At 37.8% G+C, this 16,251-nt stretch overlaps 2 protein-coding genes across 2 annotated transcripts; one reads left to right on the top strand and one right to left on the bottom strand.

Moving 5' to 3' along the window:
• Positions 1-3,470: 3,470 nt before the first annotated feature.
• LOC143429352 (uncharacterized) lies at positions 3,471-5,324 on the top strand. The gene is made up of 4 exons (XM_076904917.1): positions 3,471-3,522; positions 4,055-4,113; positions 4,796-5,019; positions 5,053-5,324. Exons 1-4 carry the CDS (start codon positions 3,508-3,510, stop codon positions 5,247-5,249), a joined length of 495 nt encoding a protein of 164 aa, XP_076761032.1. The 5' UTR covers positions 3,471-3,507; the 3' UTR covers positions 5,250-5,324.
• Positions 5,325-6,946: 1,622 nt separating this feature from the next.
• Positions 6,947-9,989, bottom strand: LOC143428901 (uncharacterized). Its single transcript, XM_076904170.1, has 4 exons — positions 9,972-9,989; positions 9,348-9,404; positions 7,776-7,843; positions 6,947-7,622 (listed from the first exon to the last, which is right to left on the bottom strand). The coding sequence occupies exons 1-4, from the start codon at positions 9,987-9,989 to the stop codon at positions 6,947-6,949; spliced, it is 819 nt and encodes a 272-aa protein (XP_076760285.1).
• Positions 9,990-16,251: the final 6,262 nt, after the last annotated feature.

Raw genomic sequence — 16,251 nt, 5'->3', positions numbered from 1 at the left:
CATACAAAGAAAACTACTCACCAAACACTCTTAATAGTTTTGTTACTCTTTCAAATAGCCCGGAACAACGATGGGGCAATTTCTCCATCGTCACCCTTCGTCCTATGTAAAATAAAGTGAAAAATAAGAGTGAATGCCTTTCACTCATGGTTTGTTCAAATCAGCCTATCGACTGATTTTAACTTCTGACGCACTACAAACATGGATTTCAGATGTGAAATTAGCTCGAACGAAGATGAATTTAATTTTGAACTATTAAAAAATGAGAGTAACGGAATAATAGCGAATCCGAAAGTGATGCCCTAATAATTCTCTAGTAGGAGACTCTAATAACTCAAAATAGACACCTAGCGGAACACCAGTAGAAAATAAAATCCTTTCCCAACGAAAGAAAGATAACAATATATAAGATAATATATTCAAATGTAACATTTTTGTAAATTAATTTGTATATAAAATCATTTTCTAACTACTGATAAAAGTCGTCAAGCGCGAAGGGTCGAAATGGAATTCCTTGAGTAGAGAGTTCACAGTCACTGTCACTGTCACGGTCCCGCGGTCCGTAACTCTCTTTTCACGCTGCCTTCCTCTGGAATGCACACAACGCAAGCGCAATTGTAACGTTTTACGAGGCGATTGGTTTTCCTTTCTCCTATCGTCTAACGACCATGCCCCGAGATCTTGGAACGGATCGACTTACGACCATGGTTTAACGCGTCCATCTTTCATTCTTGTCTCGAAGATCGAACGATTCGGTTTCGCAAAAGGGTACATTTCAGCGCGACTTGGTGAAACAGCATCTTCAGTCGAAGAAACAGATGCGTTTTCACAATGATTTTGCGATCCACTGACTTTCAAGCTTAGACGTACATTACTTTATCTCGTACATTTCTTATTCTCTGTACGTTTTTCCATACAATTGTGTGTACGAAAAATATAAAAAAATATGTAGTGACAGTAAAAATATAAAAAAGAAAAATGTAAGGAAATGAACGGAAGTAACTGTAGAAAAACAGAATATGGAAATTAAAAAGAAATGGAAAATATCTATTTTACATCTAAATATGCACTTTACGGCTAACAATAAAATATAAAAGATAAAACAGCGAATCTTTATTTTAATAATAATTAATTACTCTCTAATCATTCAGTAAGTAATATGGAAAAAATATAGAATTGGATTTCTTTAAGACTCTTCTGCCTTCGTCACTCTACTCATTGTTACTCAATACGTCACCAGATCATCATCAATAAATATAATACATAGTTGAATTCGGTATCCAAACCAAGTAACAGCGCAAGCCGAAGCTAAGGACGTGACACTCCCCGTTCGAACTTGAGTTTAAGATCAAGTTCAGAACGGATCGTAACCGTAACAGGGCCACAGTATGCACGTAACATTCGAAAGGCGTCACCCAGTCTCTGTTCGCTAATTTACAATGTCACGATTCGCTTCTGCTGGCAACTCGACCAGCTAGAATGTGTAACATTCTTCCATGCAACATAGAAGCGAATGGAAGTAATTTCCGTTAGCATTCGTCTAGTTTAGTAGACGTTTAGACTTTCCTCAAAATCCATTCTCCCTGTTTCATTCAGCACAGACAGTTTACAAAACTGGTAATTGTCCAACAACAGGTGTTATGCAAATGTTTGGAAAGTGTCCTCGGAACGAAACATCGAGTTATACGATAATTAAGTCGTCAAGCAAGGATTGCTCGTTATGCGTTCTCGTGATATATTGGAATTTTTTCGAATGAAATTGGTACATCGATGGTGATGCGTGATTGTCGAGTGTTAGTCGAGAAATTTCGAAATCGTGGTTGATACAATTAATGCGCAATTACCATTTTTTAATTACTACTGATCCTAGATTTAGATTTGAATTTACGTAGAAGATAATAACGATTTTTAGTTGACTTCGCGGTGCAAGTTCATGCGACTTATCGACAAGAGAAACCCGATGGTAGCCGTAACTCGTAAGCTGAAATTACTGTCTGTAATTACATTATGACAGCGCTGACTTCGTTCGCCGACCCGACTCGCATTCCGTCGGTGGTATGAGATCGATGAATGCATTTCACTTCGACATTAAGTTGTTCTGCATCATACAAAGCAATCCTGAATAATTAGTGGGTTTGATCTAAGACTGAATATCTTTTCTATCCAATAGAGAATTAGAAATTAAAAAGTTTGAGGATCTTTCGTGAATTTTGATAGAAAGATTGAACCAATACTTTCCTGGAACATAACATCTTGAAATTCTTGAAAATGAGATTAGGATCGATACAGTCCTTCGAACCTTGACTTCGAACCGCATTCCACACCTCGCATAAATCTTAAATAAGATACGTTTCCAAGATCAATTTGTTAACGAAACACTATGAAAACAAGGACAAGAAAATAAGGCCGGTAAATAAAAGGAACAAAAAAAAAGAAACAAATTCATAGTTAGTTTCATAAATATAAATTATGATAAAGTTCCAAAGCTATATTTAACTTCCGACGCTCACAAGAATAGCATAACAACAATAACGCAAAATTCTCTACTGATGAATCATGTGGCTAGAGCACCAAGGGATTGCCACACCCGTACCGTCATCTCAGATCGAGACCACGGCCTCTGGGAAAAGAGAATATTGATTAAAATTCTATGTATAAATTTCTATGCTACTATTTTGTTCATTTGCGTTAAATGTTATTGGCAATTTCATTTTTATGGTACAAGATGTGCGTGCGTGGAACTATACTTTGAAGTAAATTTCTAATACATTATAAGTAGTAGCAAGTATTTACCAAAGATAATTGACAAATAATTCGGAATTCAAAGTGCTGATGAAGAAAAAAAGGAAATGCTTCCAAGCGATCAGGTGCATAGTCCTCCATAGAAGAATCGCATTCACTGCACGCGATCGCCTCCCTGTAAAAACCGACACGCATTCGCTCTCCTCGTTCCCAGACGCGAGAAACGAGTGAAACGCCGGCGAGAGCACCCACCTCGTATTACGACGTTGATCTTGATCTTGGCCGTTCACCCGGCCAAGTCAAGCTTTCATTAAAAAGACTACGGAACGTAGTCTCGCGATGGTGGCAATGGGACGCGCGGGGGCTGGATCGGAACAGATCTGGCCTCTCCGTGCAAAAAAAAAAAGAGGAAAACAAGCAAAACGACGGATCGAGGTGAAGGGTAGCAGCGCCTACGGTGGAGGGGCTGCTTCTCCACTTTTTGCCACGTATTCTCCGTTAACTCTCCGACTCCTTTCACGCGCGCTCGGCTTACGACTGCTAAAGATTCCCTTTCATTCTTATCCGAGTCGAATCACGTACGTGTATAAAAGCACCGGTCGTCTGCAGAACCGACAGCAGATCAAAACCGCGGCTTAAACCACCAACTGTATCGTGAACAAGGAACCGGCAGCCGGTCTCCACCGTTCTTCAGTTCTTCTGCGTTTGCTAGCGTTGGTTTCACGCTCGGTTTAAAACGGAACGGGCTTTCGAGGGCGCAACACGATGACCAAAATCGCGGTAAGTTTACTCGCGGGACAGAATTTTAACGCGTTACCTCCCGCCATTATTTCAAAGACAACTTCGTATAATTGCAGACAAATCGCTTTCCCATTAAATTCTTTCTGGCTTGTAATAGAACAATTTCTATTAGTAAATTAATAATTATTAGTATCATTGACAAATCTGTCTCAGTGAAATGTTTCTGAACAAATACATGTATACTCGTTTACACTTGCGGCCACGAATTATTTATTACTGGAAAGAAAATCTTTATTTTTGTTCCGTGATAACAAGGAAATTGACAAGAAAGGTCCACACAATTGTCGAATAAAATCAATGCGACGACAACGCTTACAAAAAATAAAATTTACAAAATTTAGATACACCAAGTATTTATTATGAGGACGCCATTACATGGGGACCAAAGGATCAATACACGAAAATGCGCTTTAGAAAGACACAATCTAAACTTATTCAAATATCTCTTCGAGCGAAAGTTTTACTATCAAGCGTTTAAATCTATGCATTCTGATTAGTTAATCTTTTTCAGGCCGTCTTTGTGGTTGTCGCGGTAGTCAGCTTGGCTTCAGCGGGGCATCATGGCGGACAGTAAGTTACATTTTTCCACAACCAATATTCGAACTCTAAATGAAACAGTCTGTAGCCACGCGGAAGCAATTGTTCAATTATAAATCGATAGAACACGCTCAACGAACCGCAACTGAATCCACTTGTTACACTTTCACCATGAGTTCCCGCTTGTCGGTACTCAGTTTTTCTCGAGAGCCATCAAGAGCAAGGATAAACAAGACCAGTTGCTCGACTTGGTTTCTTCCTGTCCGATGACCTAGGAAATCGAAGGTTTCTGTGTGCACAATCATTGAAATTAACGATTATTTTAACAAGTATGGATTTATTCCTGACTGAAACGATCAACTATTTAAGAGGACATCAAAATTGATTGAACTTATTCTTCATTTCTCGAAACTTCTTTAGAAACGCATGTTGCCCCAAAATTTCCTATTGAAATGGACATTTTTGAAACGGTTGACACATACGAAATATTTTTATTACGTTATCGATCATAGTACAATGATTGATCACTGCCAGGCAAGGGTTTCTTCAAACTCGCAAATATCATTTCCCACGACCACAAAATAATCTCGAAGACCACCGCTAAGCCAAACAAGAAACTATATTCTACACTTTCTACGATTTTTATAAGAACAGCAAAACAGCGAAACTAAAAACAGTTGAAGACGATCTTTAACCATCCGATAAATCATTCCAGCGACCACGTGGTAATTCACGTGCCCTACAAGATCAAGACCATCCACCACACGCACACGATCACCAAACATATCCACCACGGTGGCGGAGGTGGCGATAAGTACGAAGTGTTGGGCTACACCGTCGGCCATCCGATAGATTTGGGTGGTCACGGTGGTGGCTTTGGAGGCGGTGATTTAGGAGGTGGCGGCCACGAGCTTGGCGGAGGTCACGACTTTGGCGGTGGTGGTCACATCGAATACAGCGGTGGTGGCGGAGGCGGTGGCGGTGGTGGCCACATCGAATATAGCGGCGGTGGCGGAGGCGGTGGCGGCAGTAGCCACATCGAATATGGCGGTGGTGACATCGGTGGAGGCTACGGTGCCGGTGGCCACGGACTCGAACTTGGAGGAGGCGGTATCAGCGGCGGCGGAGGATTCGGTGCCGGTGGTCATGAAGATTGGGGCGGCCATTAACGATCAGATCGCACCAGTTGGGAGGAATACGGTAGCTTTCTTCGGGAAAGGTCGACTGGTTGCTCGAAGCGCGTTTTTTACTCGAATTTTTCGTTTATTATTGCATTTTGTCCTGGTTTAATCCTAGCCTCGAGTCGAATATGAAAAGAGTTTCTATGTTAACGGACTCGAGCCACCGCGTTTCAAGGGACCAAGAATCACTCCCCAAGCACACGACACTTTTGCACGGTTTGCGTTTAACCGTCCGAGTGCCAGACGACGCGATCGTTCTCCATCTTCTCACTACTTAAAAGTACCAACTACTTGATAAGAAGAGCCAAATTGACTGCACGTATTTAAACATAGCACAGCAACGATTACGCAAGATTCTCTACTGGTAAATAGATAAACAGTTGAGACGTAGCAGTTCAGAAGCGCTATCACTCTGCAATGGCACTTTTCGGTTGAATATCTTCAAAAGTCCGTAGCACTCGGTTAAGAAACGGTTAAGAAAGATCACGTTAAAGTGATTAGTTTCTTCACTGTTTTATACAATATTTCATCTATTGACTGGTGTTTCCAGGGGAGTGTTGATCGGCTTCGTAGCCCTGCCTCTTACCTCTCGTCCTAGTCTCTCATCGATCTATTGTACTATTCTTGTAAATATTGTTATACGTTTATTTGTTTTTTTTTGTAATGTTACACTTTGTTGCCTGTATATTGTTCACTGCAACTCGAATAGTCCTTGTATAACTACATCGCGAGAAAGTTGAATAAATTGCGTGTGTACCTGAAAACTCACCCCGATCACTCTCACTTTGTATTAGATCTACTGTAAAAAATAGAACATTTTTTATCCATTCAATAGTAATCTTATTTTCATCGTTACTTGTGACCTTTCGTCAGCGCAATAGCAATTTGTGAAAAATATTTTGTGCTTAGAGGCGAAGAACTCGAGTAGTGTTTTGGCTGACATTTGCTTGCTTCAGTTTTGAATGTTCTTTTCCCCAAAAAATTTCGCAAGAAAAGAAACAAGTGACAATTGAAGGTTGCTAGATCTGGGGAATATGGCGGATGCGACAGAATTTTCCAGCCTAGCTCGGAACTCATATAAAATACAGTGTCAATTTGTATAAAGTGAATTTTATCGATAGCCATATTTACACGATCGCGTCTCACTTCTTAATTGTACGAGACGTTTGCGTTTCCGCTAATTTAAACGAACACATCTGTACAAACGCAATGATAAAGAGAGATAGTCATATTATGTCTCAAATGATCACTCGCGTTTAAAGCTATTGAAACTTGAATTGATTTATCGGACAGAATTTTCCGGTATTGTACCTAATATTATAGTATTGCCGGTTGAAATTTACCTTTTTGCAAAACAAATTTACCCTTTTGCAAACCAAGCACTTCTACTTAAATATTTAGGAAAAGAAAACAAGAGAGTTCTTCTGGATTATTTATAATAATCCAATAACTTTGTCATATCAAGAAGAAAACATACATTTAGTGTTCTTTTAAATAAAATGTTTAAGTAGAAATACCTGATTTGCAAAAGGATGAATTTCATTTGGAAAAGTATCAATTTAATTTGCAAAACAATGAATTAAAAGTACCAATACTGTACTTTTCTCTAAATTACAAAAACAGTAAATTCAAACGATATATACAAAACTATACACTTCACGAACAATTACTCGACGCTTTAAACTCTACGAATCCTCGTACATCTTCGACCATGTTCTTCGACGTTTGTCTCTAGTATTCTCGTAATCTACATCGTCCAACAAATACCTTCCAGCATCGGTTTTCGTTTCAAAATTCTCCTTAAACCCTCCACTCTCGACCTCACCCTCTTCTTCGTGATGATCGTGAAACTTATGCATTTGGTCCGCTCGAATGTGTCCACTTTCCGTTTCCAAACCCTTTCTATACCCCTCTTCGTAGTTATAAGAGATATTTTCTGTATTAGGAGGTAAATTTTTCACGTTCCCTTGAACCACATAAGAGAATCCTCTCTGTTTATGATTCTTCTGCTCCAAATTATTATCCTCAACGTAAGATGGCGGCTGATAAGAATCTTTATGATAGTCGTACTTGGGAAAATGTTTATCTCGACGTTTCTTCTCGTTTTCGAGTTGATCTTTTGCGTGCTGTTTCTTCTTCTGATCTATGCGATGGTCTTCGTGGTCGAGTTCAGACTCGATGTCATCCTTGTACTTATAATCGCGATGGCGGCCGTAACTCCAAGAACTCCAATTCGAGTGGTGCACGGATTTCGATTGGGTTTTAGGCATCTTCAAAGTTGGCTTGTGAAGGTGAACGAGAACAAGCCGCGTGTGAACGTGGTGGTTGAGTACATCCGGCACCAATATCTTGAAATGCACGCTGAAAACGAGCGAAAGGAAGTGAGCGCAACTGTTGCAAGCGAAAAAGAGAGTACGACGTTCGCTAATCGACATTCGTTTTCGTTAGAGAAAGCGTGACACATTGAACGCTTCAAGCTCTCGATGAACGTTTCAGACTGAATTATTTACTTACTGCTTTGAAGACGCTCCGTAGATCGCGATTTGATTCAGGAGAAAAAAGTACAAATAGTTGAAGACTTCCTGGGAAATGAGAAGATGTTAAACTGGTAACACTGTTACGTCAATTATCTTTCACATGAAACGATATTTAATATTTTTGTTTGGCAAAGGCAATGCTCAAGATTTATTATTTTTTCCATTGAAATATTGGCAGTTTAAAATCACCTTTTTGCAAAAGAGTCAACTATTTCTGCTTAAATATTTTATCTAAAAAATAAAAAAAAATAATAAAAAAGAACGACACGGGGGAGGGTGGAGAAGGTTAAGGTAATAAGAAACAAAAACTTCATTCAAAATAGTACAGATATTTATTTAAAAACAATAACAACCCGCTCTTTTTAAGTCACCAGTAGCTGCTATAACAGAACCAGAATACGTACAAGTTATGTACGTATATATAAATTATATTTACAGACAATTTTCATACATGCATACTGTTAATTATATAATTATGACTACATAATATATTCTGACTTTAACGAACTGGTAATTACTTTTAAATAAATATCTGTATCTGCTTTTTGAATGAGATTTTTTATATTTTACTACATAGTTTACATTTGATGTTTTCTAAAATAAAGTATTTAAGTAGAAGTGCGTGATTTACAAAAGGATGAATTTAAAATGCAAATACTGTACCATAATTTCCAACGCAAGAATGACAAGCAAGAAACTCCAAGGTTCGCGGTTCAATGTCGTTTAACGTCGTCGAGGATGCTTCTCCTTTATATTCCACTCTTTAGTCACGAGTGCTGTTAAGCTGCGAAATTGCACGCGAAATTTTACGGACCATCAAGCACTTTCGCCGCTCCGATGAGATACGCTTCATCTGCCAATCCATTTCGAGTGCCATGTCGTTAAAAAACGCGGCAATGTGATCGTGGAAGTTCATTGCCACGCGGAAATTGGGTCTTACCGTCCGTGGCCATACGCGCTTGAAATCATATTGCGATTGTTTCGACAGTTTTTGCTATTTGAAATCGCAATTTACATTATTTGGATACTTTTTCATTATCTTTGGGGATAGAAACTTTTGAAAGTTTCGGAAATAGTTTTTTGTGATTACAGTTGTGTGTCTCACATTTTTTCTACCTTTTAGCGTCGAAAGTAACGTAATGAGCTTGGCAAATAAATATATTGATTAATAATCAATGTAGAGAAGGGGATAGAGTTTTATTATTATTTTAAATAAATCTTTTATACATAGAATATTGCTTCAACGTCAATACTGCTTGAATCTATTGGTTACTCGCTGGGTTGTAATTTACATTTGTTCCTTATTGTCTAACTAATTATCATACTCTAAATCTATCTCTAATAAACTTCTAACTTTCAACTATCTTTTTTCTCGTCTTCATGATAATGCGGTAGAACTTTGTAAACCGTATGCGTGTGTTTCACATTCCGTACTTGATAGGGAATATGCACGATAACCTTTTTTCTGTAACAGAAAATTATAATACAATTCCTGTCCTCGAAATAATAATAATAACGCTAATTAAATATATTAAATGGTTCCAAATACTGACGACTCTGCAAATCGCTGCAGCAACGCAAACAACGCCAGTGCGGCGAATGCATACTGAAACAGAGAATAGTAAATTGAACACTAGAATCACATTACGTTTTACAACGATATTCTATTATTAACTTATTCGTAATACAAAAATTTTTGATCTTATTCATTCTAAGTGGATGGCAGTAAATCAAACACTAGAAATTAATTTTTACAATAATTTCCTATTATTAACACAGAGAAATAAAAAGGGAAATAAACAGAACGTACTATTAATACACATCAACGGTTCTTCGATAATTAAACTGAATGACATATTGCTGCATTAACGGCTACTAAATATTGAATTTAGAAAAGGCATCGGACAACAAGTTGTTTAATTAATCATAGTAGTATTTGGTACCAAAAATTTTGTTCTCATTCTAAATGAATGACGACAAAATCTCTTCGTTTCTTCTTAGTCCTTCAGAACACACACTTTGAAAATCAGAGAGCATCTGCGCATGACCACGATGAATCTAACGTATATATACATGCAACTGAAATTATCGAGACGAAATTGTTTCCATAAATTGTTCCGAGAAACCCCTCTCAACGTACAGAAATTCCAACACGTGTATCTTACCTTCTCACCTTTCTACTTTTCACCATATGGGCCGTCACCATGCGAGCGCACGACCAGATCTTCTAACATTTCGAACAATAGACTTTTACACGGGATTCGCGCCACGAACTTTTCTTTTAGATTCTCGTACGCGCGTTTTACCAGCTGGAATCGGCTTTAAACCGAGTGTTAAGATCCGTGTACCATATATTGTAAACAGGCTCGCATTTCACTTTATCGCTATCTCGAAACGAATTATAATAAATTGAATACTGAATCAATTTGTTAATCATTCTGCAATTAACACATGGAGAACTAAGGGAATTTTATTAAGGGAAATTTATGATAGAACTGTGTCCGATCAGGGAAGTAATGAATGTCTCAATTAGTTCGATGTCGAATTTATTAAAACGCGGTATTAATCAACACGAATAAGAAACACTTTTTCTTCGCATTTCTCCGCGTTTCTCCGCGACATTTTCCATTCCACAATGTTTGTTAACTGAACGTGCAATTCGAGTGTCGAACTAAATTAAATATGAAACCTACGAATAGAGTCACGAACTCTCCTATCTATTGTACTTATTATGCTTGTAAATGAATCGATAATTGAGAAATTTTAGAATTAGCTCGGAAAATGCTTGGAAAAATGGACGAAATGGAAAACCTAAACCAGGCAAGAAAATATTCATGAATATATTCATATGACACGCGTGTGATAAACATAATATGATAAAAGAAGAATCGGTTAATCCGCGCAAACCTCCATAATTTTTCGACGCTTTTACGAAAGTACTTCTATTATTCTCGAATCGTTGACAATTTTTCTTTTGATTTTCGCATCTAATAACTTTACTATATCTCTGTAATTTCTCATCGGATTACAATGATATTTATATTGTACGAAACCTTATGATTGCGCCAAAATAATTCGAAATCATATGAAAGAAAGTGACTTTGTCCTTCGAACATAACCAAATTTACTTTGGTCATAAAATAATTATAATGGCAGTTATCTGAGGAATGTGAGCATTTTGTTTTTATAATTTATATTTGATGGTATATTTTTCTTCATCAGTAACTTTCTTTCCTCGGCATTCTCTCAGTTGCAAATTCTATACTATTAATAACTTATGTAATAAAAAATTATCTAAAAGATTTAATATAATAAATGAAATCAGCAAAATAAATACTGTTCAAGCGCGTTCTAATTAATTTCTAATCTAAATTTCATGTTGTACAAAAATTAAATACCTCGAGTAATATCAACTTCTTAAAATTAATGGCTCCACATTTCTACTCTTAGAAAATACAAAAAGACAACAAATCGATTACTTGGTAACATTTTATTCGAATAAAAGTATTCTCCTTTTATTTATATTTCAAAAAAAAAAGTACAAAAACCTAGTGCAACTAAACAAAACTAACGTAAAGAATGTACAAGTGAAATTGACAATACTGCCTCGTCAACAACGATAACAAGAGAGGAAACAATTAAAGACTAAACTAAAATAAATTCCTGCCTCTGAATTTAAATTCTCTTTGTCTCGGTCGAATTCGTCAAGATTCTTTGCGCCCCCTGCAACTGCAACAATTGCAACATCGGATTAACGATCGATTCGATGCCCGACGCATTTTCTACATTACTGGTTGAATTATTAATAATTGCGCTCGATGTTTCTCTGTGCTGTTCATCGAAACTAGATTTGGAGCTATTACTTTTGTCTTCATCTTGCGAACAATAACTCGATTCTTCCGTCTCAAACATTATTCCAGTTTTATTCGCAGTGGCGTCTCGTAAATGCACCGCCATAAGCGCAGCGCTTTCGTGTTTCTTCTTTTCAGCTGTTCTTTCTTCCAAATTTCCGTTTTCCTCTTTTCGACTGAACGATGATGCGATTCCTTCATTCATGTAGTTATTGACTCCTGTAATCGGTGTCCATTGGCGATCGATGGACCTGTTCGAAAAAATTGGTCCCAATTCAACGTCCTTGTATCTCTTCTCGCTGCTTTCTTCAATTGCGGACTCGACGCTACCGTCCATGTTGAGGTACTTCATCTTCTTGCTTGTGAATTCGATGCTGTACTTGCGACTACCAAGAGTGGATTCGTTATAATTACTCTTAGAATGAAATTGTCGACTGTTTGAGATCGGAATCTGGCGACTCGAGACCATTTGGGGACTTGAAAATGATTTAAATCGAGCTACTTCTTCTGCAGACGAAATATTCACAGGATTGAACGAATTTTGAACACTGCTCGATCGAAAACGTTGTCCATCGTGGCTTTTATTAGCCAATTGGAAACGAGGAGCAGAGTTAATGTAGTCATTCGCCGATGATGCCAAAGATGGATGCCTCTCATTGAGTCTGACGACTCTTTGAACACCGTTTAAGTCATCTTGCTTCAAGTGTACGTATACGTTTTTGTACGTTCCCAAACTGTGAACTGGCCTCAAAGAGCGAACCGACTTTGAACCAACTTTCGAGCGACCATTCTTACGCCCAGACGAAACCTTTTGACTCGAAAATTTCGAAGCTTTAACCACGTCCTTACTGGAAGGCGACGAACTATTCGGAGGATGCGAGTGAACATCCCAGTGTTGTTCGTGCGAGCCGATTAATTCATCTTTTGGCAGAAGAAATTGGTGACTGGCCAGAGGGATATCGTATTTTATCGCCTCGCTGGATGGGAGAATATTTTTCTCGAACTGCGACTCGATCTCTGCGACTGGTGAACGCATAATCAATCGTATGACCAGATTATCCGGTTGAACCGTATCCAGGAGTCTTATGTACACCTTGTCACCCACTCCAGGAAAGTGGAAGGGCCCAACGAGGGGGCCAACCGATTTTGGAGGCTCGATTATTCGTTGAAATATATTCGCGATCATGTCGAGTACGTTCTTGTTCTTGGTTATCCGATATATCGGTTCGATGTGAATCGCTCCTTCGTCGAAAGCCTCCGCTGGTCCCTGCATAGTCTCTATTTGATGATTCTCGACGTGGCTCTGACTGAGCTTATACGATTTCTCAAAACGACCACTCGTTTTGCCGCCAGGATATTCAAGTTGCCTCCGACGCCGATTTACTTGAAAACGATTCCGACCACGCAGCTTCAATATCATTGCTCGACTTGGATGGGGTTTTATATATTTCTTGTGCGATGTAGCATAAACGGTCAAGTACATTCTCTGTCCTGTAGACACCATATGCGGTCGGACCGTGGTGAACGTTATTTCACTAACATTGATGCCGTTTTCAGCTTTGATTTCTGGTAGATCGTCCTTCGCAGCTTCTACCTGTCTGCGTTTAGAAAAAATATTCCGTACACTTTTCAATCACGAAGCGTTTTAAGGGGTTAAAGGGTTTAAAGATGGTACGTACGTACCTATTGGAATGCGCGGTTTCCGCGCTGATCAATTTCGACATTAATAAAGCAGCACAAACCTACGATCATAAAAAAAATTATTTTACCGAATGTCACGATTACTACGTCGCAATTGTAAAAAGCGTAACACGAGAAATAAAACATCATCATTGTTTCATTCAAAAGATGTTCTCCTAAAGCTATCTTTCCTATCAACTACGATTTGTCTTTATGAGATTGAAATAATTATTATGAGACTGTTTTTGCGTATTTCACTACGTATTGACAGATTCACTCACCGTAAGCACACACGCCACCCTCATATCGCTGATTGCAACAGGTACCACTAGATCACTTCACCGATCCTACTATGAAGGTAACTGTCTACTGGCAGCGTCTTTTAAAGCTAGCCCGGTTCCGCTGCCTCTATTAAACTGGACTCGTCAACATCGCTGTACATGCCTTGCAACCTGTTTAATTTTCTTTCGAAAGAGAAAAACAAAAGAAGAAATTAACGAACACCGCCACTTTTGGATCGATTCGCGAGCTGTTGTCAACGTGTATTTTACATGCATAGTATTGCCACTTTAAATTAATCCTTTTGCAAATCAAGTACTTCTATTTAAGTATTTTATTAAAAAATACACACGCAATGGTTCCGCTGAAGTACCTGTTGGCGGCTTTAAAGGTTGGGAGTGGGTTAGATTCTCGATTTGATTCCATGTATGTAATCGATGTTTTCTTATTGATATGTACTACTAAGTAGTACTTGTATTACTATTAACTTGTATTACAATTACTTTTAGATAAAAGTGTATTTTTAAACAATTACTTTTAAAAAATATTTGCATCTTTTTAAACGGAATTCTTTATTTCTTATTAAGTACTTGATTTGCAAAGGGATGAATTTGTTTCGCAAAAAGGTGAATTTAAAATTCCAATACTGTTTATCATATCCTTTGCAACATGTACAGTATCAACGAACAGTCCATTGTTCAATTGAACAAACACGTTGAAAGAAAAATGGAATTTACAATGTGTGATAACAAGTTTCAGAGAAGATTCTCTCCTAATTCGTTCAAATCGCAATCTGCGACTTCTACAGCTGTTGCAAAATTATTTCCAAGAGCAGTTCATACGTGTTGTTTAAAACATTATTTACTGTCGCAACATACACTAGTGCGGAATCAAAAAAATACATTAATTTTGTAACTTTTGTACAGCAAACATCCCGAAAAGAACAGATGAAAAGAAATTTTGACAAAATCGCCTTTTCAAATGGTAAGACTTGACAGAATTCTCGTTTCTAAACGCACCGTTCGCAGAAGGATAACATTAAATAACTGAAAGCGTACTATATTGTCAAAATGTTATATATACACGGTATATTCGTGACTCATGAATATCGCATCGATTCTTTCCACCACTATTGCCACCGATCTCAAAGAAAGTGAATTTTCCCACCACCCGTAATTGGACGAGGTGCTGGATTTTATATTTCTGTCCATGTAGCCAAGTAGATATCATTGGTCTTTTAATCAGAAATGGTGAAGGTAAAAGGCTAAACTTTCAAGTAATCGTGCAGCCAGTTAAACTAATCGTGCAACTGTCTAACCAGACCTGTTTCTCCCCCTGCGGTGGTTAATAGATGTGAGACAAACCCGTCTGAGGAATGGGCGCCGCGACGCCATTACGATTAACCGAACGGTCGTAGTCAAGAAAAAGGGGAAACCGTCAAGTCTTTGGCTCGTTACAGGCGCGTTAAGTTGTACAGAAGATGACAAAAAGTCGATGAAAACGGAAATCTTATTCTGGGTAAAAGTGGTCGAAAAATGTCTGCCGTTAATAGGGGTGAACATTGGAAAATTATAGCTTTTTTTTATTGAATCTTGCGTTCTACGTATCAATAAATTGCAATAAAACATAGATTTGCTGTCTCCTTTTGTATTTCATTCACAAGATCAGAAGTGTTTCTCAGTTCTCTACTGAGAGCACAGGTGTAATCTACAAATGGCAATTTTTTGGTGAAAGGCGTTTTGTTGTACATACAAACTGTTTAGTATTTATTATAAGCACAATCAGTCGTGACACTTTCAACGGTTTTGAAAACGAATGGTTTCAAACTGAAACGATACTTATTTGTTGCAGCTCCGAATAACTATTACGAAATGTAAAGATAAAATGAGGCTGCAAAGGCTCTCGCAAACGAAAAATTGTAAACCGATATTCGAAGAGTTCGATACTTTCTTCAATCGTAATTGAAACGACGTTTCCCATCAAAACGAAAACCATAAGCTGCACTGTTTGGCACACCAACCAGGCCAGGATGCTTGTACTGATGAAAAGAGCCATGAAGATGCGGTGGCCTCACAGCGTTTTGCTCTTCCGCTTGGGACCCTTTCAAGTAGAATGCTTCGAACTGTCCTTCCGGTAACAGGGTATCTTTTAACGATTTATCGTTGGGATCGTAAGCCATCGCCAAAGATATTAGAACGAAGAAGAAGTGCTGGAATTATAAATATACCTGATTATACTTTCCTTAAATGTAAAGCAAATAATATGTATTTTATCTACTCAAGCTCGATGTAATATGAATTTATCTAAAATCAGTAGATTATTTATAACTATTATCCGATACACATAAATTTTAATCCCTTTTGGTCAGTATTTAAATATGATTATATAGGTATCCTTTGAAAATAGGTAACGCCCCCACTAGCAGCTAAACAAATACAAAAACAATTGATGAAAAACGTAATCATTTTTCGACTTGCAACTTGTAATCTGTAATAGAATGAATTTATTAATTTAATTAACTAACTTAACCTAAACTGATCGTTTAGCATTTTCATATAATACTTACCTTTTTGGTAGTAAAATACTGACCGAATCTCTGATACCTAATCTAATTCCTAAAAGCCTCTGATATTAATATGTATT

Source organism: Xylocopa sonorina, chromosome 11 (assembly GCF_050948175.1).
Source record: "Xylocopa sonorina isolate GNS202 chromosome 11, iyXylSono1_principal, whole genome shotgun sequence".
Classification (NCBI taxonomy): domain Eukaryota; kingdom Metazoa; phylum Arthropoda; class Insecta; order Hymenoptera; family Apidae; genus Xylocopa; species Xylocopa sonorina.
This window is presented reverse-complemented; position numbering and strand designations above follow the sequence as displayed.